The 13,478-nt window shown below is 47.1% G+C and overlaps 1 protein-coding gene across 3 annotated transcripts in view; it reads right to left on the bottom strand.

Moving 5' to 3' along the window:
- adgrb3 (adhesion G protein-coupled receptor B3) overlaps positions 1-13,154 on the bottom strand; it is a 105,810-nt gene extending 92,656 nt beyond the window's left edge. For 2 of the 3 annotated variants that reach the window (XM_062463005.1, XM_062463007.1), the window contains exons 1-2: positions 12,694-13,154; positions 10,102-10,870 (exon numbers count right to left, since the gene is read on the bottom strand). In XM_062463005.1, the coding sequence (XP_062318989.1) occupies positions 10,102-10,855 (754 nt within the window). In that variant the 5' untranslated portion in view covers positions 10,856-10,870; positions 12,694-13,154. The remainder of the gene's footprint in view (positions 1-10,101; positions 10,871-12,693) is intronic. The other variant, XM_062463006.1, reaches the window with a different exon arrangement.
- Between the last annotated feature and the right edge of the window lie 324 nt (positions 13,155-13,478).

The raw sequence follows: 13,478 nt of genomic DNA, 5'->3' as shown, positions 1-13,478 counted from the left end.
TGTTTTGTACACGGACTTCTAGCTAGACGTACAGATGGTCTGCATGCTAATATTGCATTTATGCATGTTGAGTCACAGTTGCCCTTTCGGAGTTTACATTTGCATAAACGATCTAATAAAAACAATAGATATCCTATATGTCGTGTTAGATAACGTTGCTCGTTTTAACTTCATGAAACACAAGTGGCTCATCTCTGGAAGCCGCAGCACATGGAGCTAAATGTTACTTTGTTCATATTGAAGATCTCATCTCTGAGGCTAAATAATTTGATTCTCACCGAGTCGCACACAAGGGATAAGTACCCCCCTGGGACATCTCCACTTACAACATGTCTCGCGTCTAGAATGCACTTAACTTGACGTACTTCCACCTCAAAGGGATATCTTCACGGAGCATTTCATCACACGTGGTCTCCATGACAATTCCGGACGCATAATGTGCTTTCTGAACATTTATGACACGTTTTTGTCTCTCTCTTTGCCGTGATAATGACCCTAACGGAGGTGTTTTGTTCCATGAACCTGCCTTTGAGGCCTGCGGGACAACGTCTCAGACAACAACAGCCACAATATAGCCGACCCCTCTGCTACAAATGAGCCTTTTTTATATCACTGTTACATCTTGCAGTGAAAATGGGCAAAATCAGACAATCACAGGCAAGACTAGAATTTATGAATAGTAAAAGATGTAGATTCTTCAAGAATGACAGTTGATTTACTTTTCAATGAATAGATTGCGTTTCCTGACACAATATCAACTCATGATATGTCAAATAAGATGATAGAATATGAATAGCATGATATGACAGCTGTTTGTTCCCCATACACTAATCCGAATCTGAATTACCATTCAGAGAACCAATAACCATAGCATGTGGTGTCTGTTGTAAATTAGATGCTCTGTCATAAAGATAATGTTCTCTAAATATGTGACTCTCACACACAAGGGAATTCATGGATACCAAAAATAGTTGAAGCCTCTGAGTTGCAATAAGGAGTTAATCATTAGCGTGTTTGATATTCCTCACAAATCTTAATTTCACATTAGTTTATTTGATATGTTGTTGAAACTAAGTGCATCTCTCCTACAAGAAAAACAATTACAAACACTGCTTCTTTGATGGTCTGTAAACACTACAGGATCAAACCGGGGATTAGGTGAAATTCATAGACCAATAAAACCCCTGCAGTTATAATCTAGATTAAGACTAAATCAACATGCAAACCCGGAATATAATCTTAATCCCATGTTTCCTCTTGCTTGTTTACCAAACGATGAACCCCCCTTAATGCAGCCCTTGTCTGAAATGGTGCAGGGATTTTCTTTGTATCTTTAAGGCATAGTTCCACTGTACAAACCCCTATCTCCCGCAGCCCCCCATTGCTCCACCATTTGCCAAAGGCAGGTGGCAAACATCTTTGTTGAGTTGAGAGCGGCGTAGTGCTGCTGTTCCTGGGAGGGCCTCAGGGACAGGGGCTTGGCGAGGCTTCACAGCTGGGCGATCATGGACCATCTGACCTTCAGCCACACACGAGGCTCAGTGAATCAGTGAGGTGTTCAAATCCAAGGAGGTTGGGAGCGCAGCCGTCCCCCATCCCTGTAAGATGACCCCAGATAAAGCCTGATTGGAGGAGCAAGGCCAGACCTGCAGCCAACCAGAAGTAATCTCTGGTGAAGTTTACAGCGTGACACCGTGGCCCTCCACGACAGCTGTCAGTAGAACGCTGAACGATCCAGCAACAGTAAATAAAGAGGAGAGACCTGTGTCTGGCACTGTGATGATGATATCAAAGTGTACTTCCAGTGGAAAGTGTCCCGTTACACCAAGAGGACAGAGTCCCTGGGTGATCTTTTGGTGTGACACGTTTGTGACAGCCAGGGGCAGTCTCAAGGCTCTCAGCGCTACTCTATGTGCTCAGCCTTCTAAAACAACATTCGCATTCGCAATGCAATCTCCCAACTTTTTCTGTTTGCTTCTATTTATTTTTTAATCTTTGAGTCGAGCCAAGCGAAAGCTTTTTTTTGTATTTTTTTTCCATCGCAGTGCATTTCCGAACAGATGAATAAAACATACTAGCACGATACTGTTGTGTTTTTTTTCCTTTTATTAACACATTTTTTTTATTTATATCAAAGTCAACGCTTGTGTACTCTTGAAGTTCACATCTTAATTATTCATAACGCTCATTACTACTAATGCATTGCTTTTGAATTAATTACGTCTCCTTGCTTTTCAGTGTCTTATCTGCTTTTTGTGTGGCTAGTCAGAGCAGTTAATGGGATGGTTTAGTTCTTCTCCTTAATACAGTATCCAGCCCCAACTGTATGGCCCTAACAGAGAAGACGTGGCATAATAACCATTATGATTCCATAAAGATGGAAGATGTTTACCAGAAGGACTAATCTCTGAATCGAAAGCGGCCCTTCCAGCCTCTTTTCCCCCTGTGTGGACTGTGCTTCATTGCTCCGCCGTGTGACCGCAAGATATCCTTGTTTCCTCCCAAAAGCAACCTTGTGTTTGGGTAGTAAGTTACAAAGAAAGCCATCACCCGACTTGTGTAGGGGGTGGTGCCGGGGTGGTGCGGGGCCGGGGTGGTGCGGGGGTGGTGCCGGGCCGGGGTGGTGCGGGGCCGGGGTGGTGCGGGGCGGGGGTGGTGCCGGGCCGGGGTGGGGCCGGGCCGGGGTGGTGCGGGGCCGGGGTGGTGCGGGGCCGGGGTGGTGCGGGGCCGGGGTGGGGCCGGGGTGGTGCGGGGCGGGGGTGGTGCGGGGCGGGGGTGGTGCGGGGCCGGGGTGGTGCGGGGCGGGGGTGGTGCGGGGCCGGGGTGGTGCGGGGCCGGGATGGTGCGGGGGTGGGGCCGGGCCGGGGTGGGGCCGGGTGGTGCGGGGCGGGGGTGGTGCGGGGCCGGGGTGGTGCGGGGCCGGGGTGGGGCCGGGGTGGGGCTGGGCCGGGGTGGGGCCGGGCCGGGGTGGTGCGGGGCCGGGGTGGGGCCGGGGTGGTGTGGGGCCGGGGTGGGGCCGGGGTGGTGTGGGGCCGGGGTGGGGCCGGGCCCAGCGAAGCGACAGCAGCAGGAACGAGGGCGGAGGCCTCGGGGGAACTGATTGTAGTTCAGCGTCCACTCCGAGGACATAAACAAGTCTCTTTGACTGACAGTCTCATTTGCCCGTTTTTTCCCTCTCTCTCTCCCTGGATGTTCATGCAAATGTCTGTACTTTGTGGGCTGTAATTGCCACCCACTGACAGACGCAAACCCTCTGACTCAGTGGAAAAGCAGCAACAGGGGGTGTGGGAGAGGAGGAGCATGGAGCAGTTCCCCCTGCTCTGCTCCCGTACGCCTGGTTAGGGAGGTTTGCACAGATGGGATATTTCTGCGCGATCGGGAAAGCGCATGAACCTGAACAGAGTCAAACAATATAGAAATCTAGCGTGAGAACTATACTGAATGGGGGGTTCTGCCAGAGTCCCTGTACTGTGAAATGATGTCAAAATTCAACTGAACCAAACCTTTTCCCTGTTTGCACGAGTGACTTGTTGTACACTGTAATGTACTGTGACACTTCAGACAATTTGTCTGAGCGTAGAGACCTCACTGAAGATTTTATCAGGGTGTTTATGACGTCCTAACTGCATTTCTTTGTGATGTGCCCATGAGTGGTGTGTGGAGGATCTGGTTGGGTATGAAGGGTTAGGACGTTTCAAACCCTCCAGGGCATTCCAACAGAGATGGGTCACCTACGACAACCTCGTCGACAAGTCCTCTCTGCAGACATGGCCCAGGTCAGCTGGAGGGCAACAGCAACGAACTTGTTACAGGCTGCATGTTTGCCAATTAAAAAGGGGACCAGTTGTTATATTGTTGTATATATACAGTATATAGACAGAGAGAGAGATACAGTGGGGTTTTTTAAATAGATGAGTGGCCTTGCATTATGCATATACCGGCAATAAACAAATCTCATTTGTATGAGAAGAGGATGAAGCTGTCTGGCTCGTCTGCAGGCTCATTACCAGGCCCGTCCCTGCGCAGATCACTACCTTTTTGAAGTCAGAACGCAGAACACAGATGCGGCGCTCGTCCCTTTGATTCGCTAGGTCCACTTCTCCTCCAATCACACGCTCAGATGTGTGTCCTGACCGGACGTCTCACACCCACACGTCTCTCTCTCTCTGTGTCTCTCTCTCTGTCTCTCTCTCTCTCTCTCTCTCTCTGTGTCTCTCTCTCTCTGTCTCTGTCTCTCTCTGTGTCTGTCTCTCTGTATCTCTGTATCTCTCTGTCTCTGTGTCTCTCTCTCTGTCTCTGTCTCTCTCTCTGTGTCTCTCTCTGTCTCTCTCTCTCTCTCTCTCTCTCTCTCTCTCTCTCTCTCTCTCTCTCTCTCTCTCTCTCTCTCTCTCTCTCTGTGTCTCTCTCTCTCTCTGTGTCTCTCTCTCTCTCTGTGTCTGTCTCTCTGTATCTCTGTATCTCTCTGTCTCTGTGTCTCTCTCTCTGTCTCTGTCTCTCTCTCTGTGTCTCTCTCTGTCTCTGTGTCTCTCTCTCTCTATGTGTCTCTCTCTCTCTGCGTCTCTCTGTCTGTCTCTCTGTGTCTCTCTCTAACACACACGTCAGTTTCAGACAGCAGCTGACAGAGTTGGAGGTGTTGAGCGTTACCCGGCCAACAGGAAAGGACAGGAAACGGAGACTCAGTCAGAAAGTCAGAACATTGGAGTCTGGATTCTTGTATTCTTGATTCTTCTCCAAGACTTGATTGAAAAAGATGTGACCCAAATACTGGGCCTGCTAATGATATTTGAATTCCTACTGGGGCTGGTGTGACATTAGCTCCCAAGTGAGAGATATGTATTTTCCTAATCTAATACGAACCCAAACAAATCGGGGAGACTGAACAAATCTAAAGTGTTGCCCATTTGCAATGCAAAATGCAGTGCATTGTGATATTTTGCTTGTCGTTTAGTTAAAGTTAACTGTTCTACGGCAGGCCTGCATTTTCAGGAGCACTTGCCAAGGTCATATCATCATTACCTGGTATTGCATGAAATGGTGTGCATTGTGTGTGTGTGTGTGTGTGTGTGTGTGTGTGAGAGAGTGTATGCTAGTTTGTGTGTGTGTGGGGGGGGAAGGGGGTAGTGGATTAACTCTAAAAAGATTTTGCTGCATGTTCATTCATTCGCACAATAGCCTGCTTGTGTCCGTTGCTTTGGGATGTGTCCCAGACTTAAGAAGCACAAGGGCTCGGTGTGCAAGGCACTTCTACCAGTAAAAGCAGAGGAAACACCATTTCCCAGAGGTCTGAGTTATTCTACCTACTAGGTTCAAGGAGCTAATTGGCTGCTGCTACGAAGAGGTTGGCTATCTAGCATTTGAAGAAACTACATCTTCTCCTTCCTGTTACACAACATGACATTTACCAAGTCTGACAGGGTCAGTCTGGTACGAGATAATGAGGATCTTCTCCTGCCAACTCACTGCCACAGGAAGCCAGGTCACCTGTTAAACACATTTTAAACAATGAGAGGGAAATTATAAGGTGGAAACCGAATATCATCTCATATTTCAGGAAGTTGAGCCAAAGCAAAAGCTTTTCCCCGAACTGCAAGGTGTCGATGGTTTCACACAGTATGGAGCACGTGGAAAACACTCCACTAAAATAATAAGATAAAGATGTCAACGTTGACAGTGAGATCGCTCAGGATCAAAACCATCTGACGTCTACTCATTAAATAACTTCCTTACACTTCATTAAAGACTTCCTCTTTCCAGAAAGGAGTCAGAAGTCGTGCTAAGGCCATCGTGACGCACATCTCAAGAACGTTCTCATGGTACGGGTCGCAAATGAGGATTTGCGAGGACTGAGACTGTAAAGCAGAATTGACAGTTAACTTTAAACGGCAGGATTGGACTGGTGTTGAGATGGACCTCCTCCTTCACTGAGTTGGAGCTAAGATGGCCTCTTCCCTGAGAGACAATAGAGCGGCGCATCATGCAGGCAGACTACTGAGTGACTTGACTGGGATCCAGGCAGAATAAAGGGCTTCTCTATGCAGTGGAGCTCATCTGCTGCAGAGCTGAGCACTCTGGCTGCTGACGCCCCAAACACACTCTGAACACACACACACTCTGAACACACACACACACACACTCTGACATACACACACACACTCTGAACACACACACTCTGAACACACACACACACTGACACACACACACGTTGAACACACACACACTCTGACACACACACATACACTCTGAACACACACACACTCTGACATGCCCCCTTGTCACAACACACACACACACACACACTCTGAACACACACACACTCTGACACACACACATACACACTCTGAACACACACACACTCTGACACGCCCCCTTGTCACAACACACACACACACACACTCTGAACACACGCACACACACACTCTGACACACTCTGACCATACACACACACACTCTGACACACTCTGACCACACACACACACTCTGAACACACACACTCTGACACACTCTGAACACACACACTCTGACACACTCTGAACACACATACACACACTCTGAAAACACACACTCCCAACACACACAGACACACACACACACAAACTTTGAACACACACACACACACTCTGAACACACACACACACACTCTGAACACACACACACTCTGAACACACACACACTCTGAACACACACACACACACTCTGAACACACACACACTCTGACACACTCTGACCACACACACACACTCTCAACACACACACACAGACACACTCTGAACACACACACTCTGACACACTCTGAACACACATACACACACTCTGAAAACACACACTCCCAACACACACAGACACACAAACACACACTCTGAACACACACACGCACTCTGAACACACACACACGCACTCTGAACACACACACCCGCACTCTGAACACACACACACGCACTCTGAACACACACACACGCACTCTGAACACACACACACGCACTCTGAACACACACACACGCACTCTGAACACACACACACTCTGAACACACACACACACACTCTGAACACACACACAGAAACAAACCCACTCAGACAAACAAACAGACACAAAAGCATTCTATTAAAAATGGCACAAAGCGTCAGTGTAGGCAGGCAGGCAGTGAAGAGGGCGAGGGGGGACACGATGAGTCTGCCTGGAGATGTTAGATCACACAGCTGGGCTCTTGTGTGGCCAATATCAATGACGCAATTTGGTAGAGGGGTGATTTTATAAGCTTTTATTGCAAGTGTCCGCCGAGTCAGGCAGGGAAGGCACTGCGGTTGATGATATCTTCAGAGATAAGACTGTTGGCTGATACTGTAATAGGCATTTCTAATGTCGGGCCCATCCTAAAGTGTCATATCTATGCTAACAGATGGGATTCACTCCAGTAATATGCTATAACCAGACCTCCCTGAGGAGATATGGGACAGAAAGTCTCCCCAGTCTAATCCTTGTGTCTGTATCTTAACCTGGCTCCCTCATATTTACACACTGCAGCGGTGTTCAGTTCAGTGACGTATAGTATGTCATCACGGGCTAAAGTCGTTACAATAACGATAGCTGACACAGTAATTATAGGTAATTATATAGAATAGGTCTGCAGAGTAATCATGGTCTCACCGACAACCTCAAATATAGATTTTTTTTTCTCTCTGAGGAGTAGCCATGCAAAATCCAGTCGAGCGGAGAGACAGAGTGGAAGAATTTTAGTGAGAGAGACCCTTGTACTAAGGGGGAGGGAGAAAGACACAGAGAGAGAGCAAGAGAGAGGAGAGAGAGGGAGAGAGAGATTTAAAGAAAGAGGGAGAGCGATAAAGAGAGAGAGAGACAGTTTGCCTCCTGGATCTCGGATTCTTTCCCCACAGTGCTCTGGAGCTGACCTCAGACATGATCGTAAAAAGATCAAAGAGGAGGGATTTTATCCGACTCGGACCTTGTCGACTGCGAGCCAGATTCCACCTGGTGGAGAGAGACCAACCCAGCCAACCTGGGAGGCCCTGGCTTCCTCCTCTCCATTAAACCCAGTGGTTATCCAGCCCTTATCCAGATAAAGAGGGATTTATTCAGACCCCGCAAGCCAATCCTATAAATAGAGCTTGTGGAAAAATCTTCAGAGAAAAAAAAAAGAAAAAAAACTAAGCTGATGCTTTTAAGCTGTTATTAACATGTCGATAGAAAAATGTCAAAATGCAGCTTTGGGGAAAGAGATCTGACGGGCATGTGAGCAGACTGCAGTCTAACACAACATGAGTTCCATCCAGGTCGTGTCTCTAAAACACATCTGTCTCTTTCAGAGCAGCGCACCAGATCGCCCGAGTTACAACCTACAGTAGTGATGTAAACATCCGTCTGAATGACACCCCCTGTGAGATGCAGGCCGACATAAAAAGCTTTTCGATGACAAACAGTGAAGACTGTAGCATACCCCAGAGCCAATGCCAACCAGAACCCCAACCCTAACACACCCTGAAAGGTTTCAGCAGTCTGGAGTATCCCCCGAAAAAGTTCAATAAGTAAATAAATGGAACCAGAAAATATTATAAAACCCACAATATCACCACATTCTACTGCAAACGTAAATCCCTGGGGCGAGGCCTAAGGACAGCTCCAGTAAGCTCCACCAAGGTAATTGTGACTGCAGTGTGTCCCATTTGATCAGAAATCTGCCACAAGTTCCCGAGAGGGTTGTTATCGTAACCAGCGTAAGGAAACACAGGACCTCCGGGTGAATCGCTTTACGGCTCCCCCCCCCTTCCCCCCCCTTCCCCCTCTCAGCCTCCTCTCATCCTCCCCGCTCTCGTCTGAGGAGGGGTTCATTATTTTGGGTTCAGTGTGCTGGAATGAACGGTAATCTGCTGTGATTCACTGCGAGTGTGCTGGACCTCTGTGTTTCTCTATACTGTGATTGGCCCCTTCTCTATACTGTGATTGGCCCCTTCTCTATACTGTGATTGGCCCCTTCTCTATACTGTGATTGGCCCCTTCTCTATACTGTGATTGGCCCCTTCTCTATACTGTGATTGGCCCCTTCTCCATACTGAGATCGGCCCCTGCTCTATACTTTGATAGGCCCCTCTACTACACATGTGATTCTGTATGTGTACGTTTGCATGTGTCTGAATCTGCGTATGTGGGTGTCTCCGTGTGTGTAAGTTTGCGTGCGTGCAATTATACGTGTCTGTGCAAGTGTGTGTGTGATTGTGTGTGTGTCTGTGTATAAGTGTGTATGTGTGTGTGTGTGTGTGTGTGTATGTGTGTGTAAAATGTGCATCGTGGAATGCATAAAAGCCATCTTAGTGCTGCTCCTTACAGCAGGAAGACAACTGAGCAACACATCCTTACCGTCAATCCCTCCAAGCAAAAACGTCATGCCTTATTTCACTGTCCAACACTGCATACTGATGTTGAAATTAACTGACACAAAGTGGATTCATAGAATGTCAGACTATAAGAGGCTTCTGCTGTAGCTGTGCTTCAAAGGGAACTGTTGATCTGCAGGTATACTTGGCGTGACAGTTCCTGCTAGCATTACTCCTGGGTCCGTGTGCTTGTGGTGTGTCGAGTCCATGACATGCAGACCTAAAGGAGGGTGCTGTTGCAGATCACTCGCCCCCACAGTGATGCCGGCAGAACGGAACGAGGGACACAGGACATACAGATTGCGTCCATAAAATCCACTGGTCGTTGAAAAAAAGGAAATTACAGTATTGTTAAAGACTGGTGTGTGTGTGTGTGTGTGTGTGTGTGTGTGTGTGCAGGCAGGGGAGGCATGTGATGTAAGCCAGGATGCCTGCTGTCTGGTTGTGGACCCACTCTTCTGCAGCTAAGGCCTTCATGGGGACTGGAGGGCAGGACAGGCCTCTATGTGTGCTCTTTGTTTCACGTGCCACAAGCCAACTCTGTGGTCATGCTATTGGGGTGGAGGGGGTTAAAATAGAGGGGGGGGGGGGGGGGTGACCAGTTGGCGTGCACATCTGATTCATACAGTACAATCCACCGTTTAACCAACACACTGCCATAAACATACTGTACATCCACTGACATGGATCTCTGTATGGCGACTACAGCAGCATACTCACCCTCCTTCGCGGGTCGCTTCACCTCAGCGCTGAGGTTGCACACCTGCCCAAGCTGCAGTTTGGGCGTCAGGCATCCTTCCGTTTGAGGGTTTAAAGGTAACACCATGTTGTTCAACATCAGCATACCCTCCGACTCGCCGTCGCCGAGGTGCTGGGGACAGGTACACTTTGTATACACTATTCCACATGATTCCACCGTTCCCTTGTCGGACTTCAGGCAGTTTTCCAACCAGGTGCACAAAACCTGGCAACCAAACTGGCTGGGGCTCGCTTTGTTCAACACCACAAACTCCACGATAGACTTGTCATCTTCGTCCAGCTTCTGCGGCGTCAATCCGTTATAATCGTACGGGAAAACCCTCCGTAGCTGAACAAAATTCTTGTCGTATTGCAAAAATACATGGCTATTCTTGGAATCGCAAAGGTACACTATAGATTCGTTGTTTTTGAGCAATTCGTTGATCTTCTCGTGCGAGTAATGGTCGAACTGATACACGAGCAGAGCGAACTGGGAGCACCCGAGGTCCTGTTTGTGCAGCTTCAGGTAGATGCTGTATTTGGTGGGGTCGGGGTTCTCCAGTGTCCACGTGCAGTTTGTGTGGTTCTTAGGAAACATTTCAGTCAGCGAGTAGGAGCCATAGATGACTCCCTTGACCAGCGTGGAACACCAGACGTCTTGGGCACCAGTACATCCAAATATAACCAGGAGATAGGTGGAAAATATATAAATCAACAAGTTACGAATAGCCTTCATCCTATGTCATTTGGCCTGCAGGAAGAGATTGGAAAGGTTAGGCCTACGCCGTGACATCAGAACACTTGCTGGGTTAGCATTTTGTCTGACTTTTGTGTGCATTGTGTTCCTGTGGGGACAAACATCTGGATTAACTCTAGGTCTCTTTTAGATTCAAATGCTGACGTTTTTATAGGTTAAGGTCAAATTGTGTGGACGGAACGGCCTCCCTATTGGCTTCCACTCAGAGCAGGTTGTCTTTCCTTTTCCCAAGAAAGAAAACTTTGGACAAACATTGCCACCTTGTGGTTCTTAATGCTCTTGGATTTGAGGGAATCCGCATAACAGATCAATGACACTCATGAAAGTCGTTACTAAGATGTGACTTGGTTGATGTTGGTAGATGTCAGTCATTTTTCCAATTTAAAAATGACGTGCTCATGAGCTGTACAAAAACCAAAGGCCACTGCGTGGTTAAGCAGCTGGGCTTGTTCTTGTACAATTCCTCTGATGACCAACAAAATCATTTCGTTTAAAATAATTCCTGTTATTTTGCCCTACTGCTTTCACACACAAAAAATGCAGCGTGATACAACTAGGCAGTTAAGGTTTCCGGTTGTGTAGTCTATATCCAAGAGATTACAGGTTGTTGAACGGTTGCAGCAGTCTCGTGCGTAGAGGGATGTGTTCTAGAATGTGTCTATCTGTGTTTCATCAGGCGCTGTATTCCATTACTTAGTCCATCCATTTGCTTCACGACATGCCCATTCAACCTATGCCTCTCAAAGTCAGCACTTAGAGCGTGTCTCATATTCGATTAAGCTACAGGCTACAATTGGATTGCGGACACACGGGGTTTCGAACGTTCTAATTACGCGCATATTACGCACAATATATTTTTTTTACCCAAACTAGCTGTTCAATAAATAACAGACTTATTTTACTGAGGGTTAACGACGTTTCGGCTCAGTGTTCTTCAGAGCAATTGTTTTGTCATCGAGATCGAGAGATCGAGGTAGAGAGGGTAAGAGAAAGACAGAAATATAGAGAGAGAGAGAATTCAATGTGATGTCCTGATTGCTTTAATCCTGCAGGCAATGGAGCTGTGAGAACTGTCACAGCGGTGTGTAGGCGTTGAAATTCAGCGTGTTCAAGTCAGACAAATACGTCCTGAGATACGACTGAATGACCATCCCCACTAGACCGCTTGCTTGACATAATCACAAAGAATGCGCTATTCCTCAACTGTCGTGTCGACTATCAGGGTAGTCATGAATAGAGACAGTTTTAGATTCAAATCCTCTGCAAATTCTCTAAAATGGGACGAAACCATTATCCACTACCGTTCTCCGAAATATGGAGCGTTTCATGGAAACTGCATACAGTAAACGGGCACTGTACTTGTTAGGGATCAGAGGGCATCGTCTTTCATAGGAATTTACCCAAATCAAAGTTATATACCATACATTTGAAATCAAATGTGTAAAATTGTGACGCACCATCACAAGTCCAATTCCAGGACTACAGACTACGCTCAAACTCGTATCTTTAGCCTTTGTAGGCGCAAAAAATGGACTGTGAACTTATGAATAACGTGATGTTTCAACGACCGTATTTAGACTGCTTCGACATAGACCTAGTCGTTCTAAGGTGACAGAATACTGAAAGGACACAATCTGGAGCAGATAATAAACTTTCACACCACGGACTGCTTTGAAATCGTTGCAGGTGCATGCTAAGAGTCATGGATATACCGTAGCCTATTGCAGCTTCATTCAGACTACCACCAATTATAATACAAAAAATAACAACAATAATTATTGTAACAACAATAATAACAAATCAAGATATTTAATTACCTTACACTCCGGATGCTATGGCTATTTTTCCAACATACTCTGCCACATCCTTTATAGATGACAAATTGTGCAGTCTTCTTTTGAATGAACACTTCCCATAGCCGACGACAGAAGTCCAATGCAACACGATGGTAAATGGGCGAAAAATGCGTTAGACTCCGGTCTGGCTCATGTCACCGTCTCGTTTTTCCATCAAAACGGACCCAGCAAGTGCGAATCCAACACACACCACACGGATGGAAATAAATACTTGAACGATGTGCGGGAAAGCAATCTCTGAAATTACCGTGAATTAGCTAGCCTAGAAGAAGCATCTGTTCCTGACAGTCTTTTCTCCAGAGATATTCAAGACGGGCAGCAGGTTGACAAAAACAAATCCTTAGCGAATGGATGTGATATGTTTGAATACTGAGTTGGTTTAGAGAGAGATAGAAAGCGCTCCGCTCGCTCGCCCTGCTCCTAGAGTGGGGCTGCAATATCACGTCACTACCACTAAGATAAAGCACGTACGGACGTTTCTTGCTGCGTCTGGTACCACTTTCCTCGCCCCCTCCACCGCTCATACATAGCGTCGCCTAATTCAAGGCATAGGGATATTTCTCTGGACTGGACCCTCCGATATCTCAAGCTTCAATCGTCGTGATTCCTCATGTTGTTGGAATAGGCCTATTGTGTTCTCCGCTGCGTAATTGGCGTGCCGGACAATAAATGCTGATTCTACCATGGGACCTCTCCTCCGGATTATCCGTTGTGACTTCAAAGCGGATACAATTTAATTACAAAAC

Source organism: Osmerus eperlanus, chromosome 6, assembly GCF_963692335.1.
Source record: "Osmerus eperlanus chromosome 6, fOsmEpe2.1, whole genome shotgun sequence".
In the NCBI taxonomy this organism is placed as follows: domain Eukaryota; kingdom Metazoa; phylum Chordata; class Actinopteri; order Osmeriformes; family Osmeridae; genus Osmerus; species Osmerus eperlanus.
Note: the sequence above shows the minus strand (reverse complement) of the source record. Positions and strands in the feature narration are given on the sequence as shown.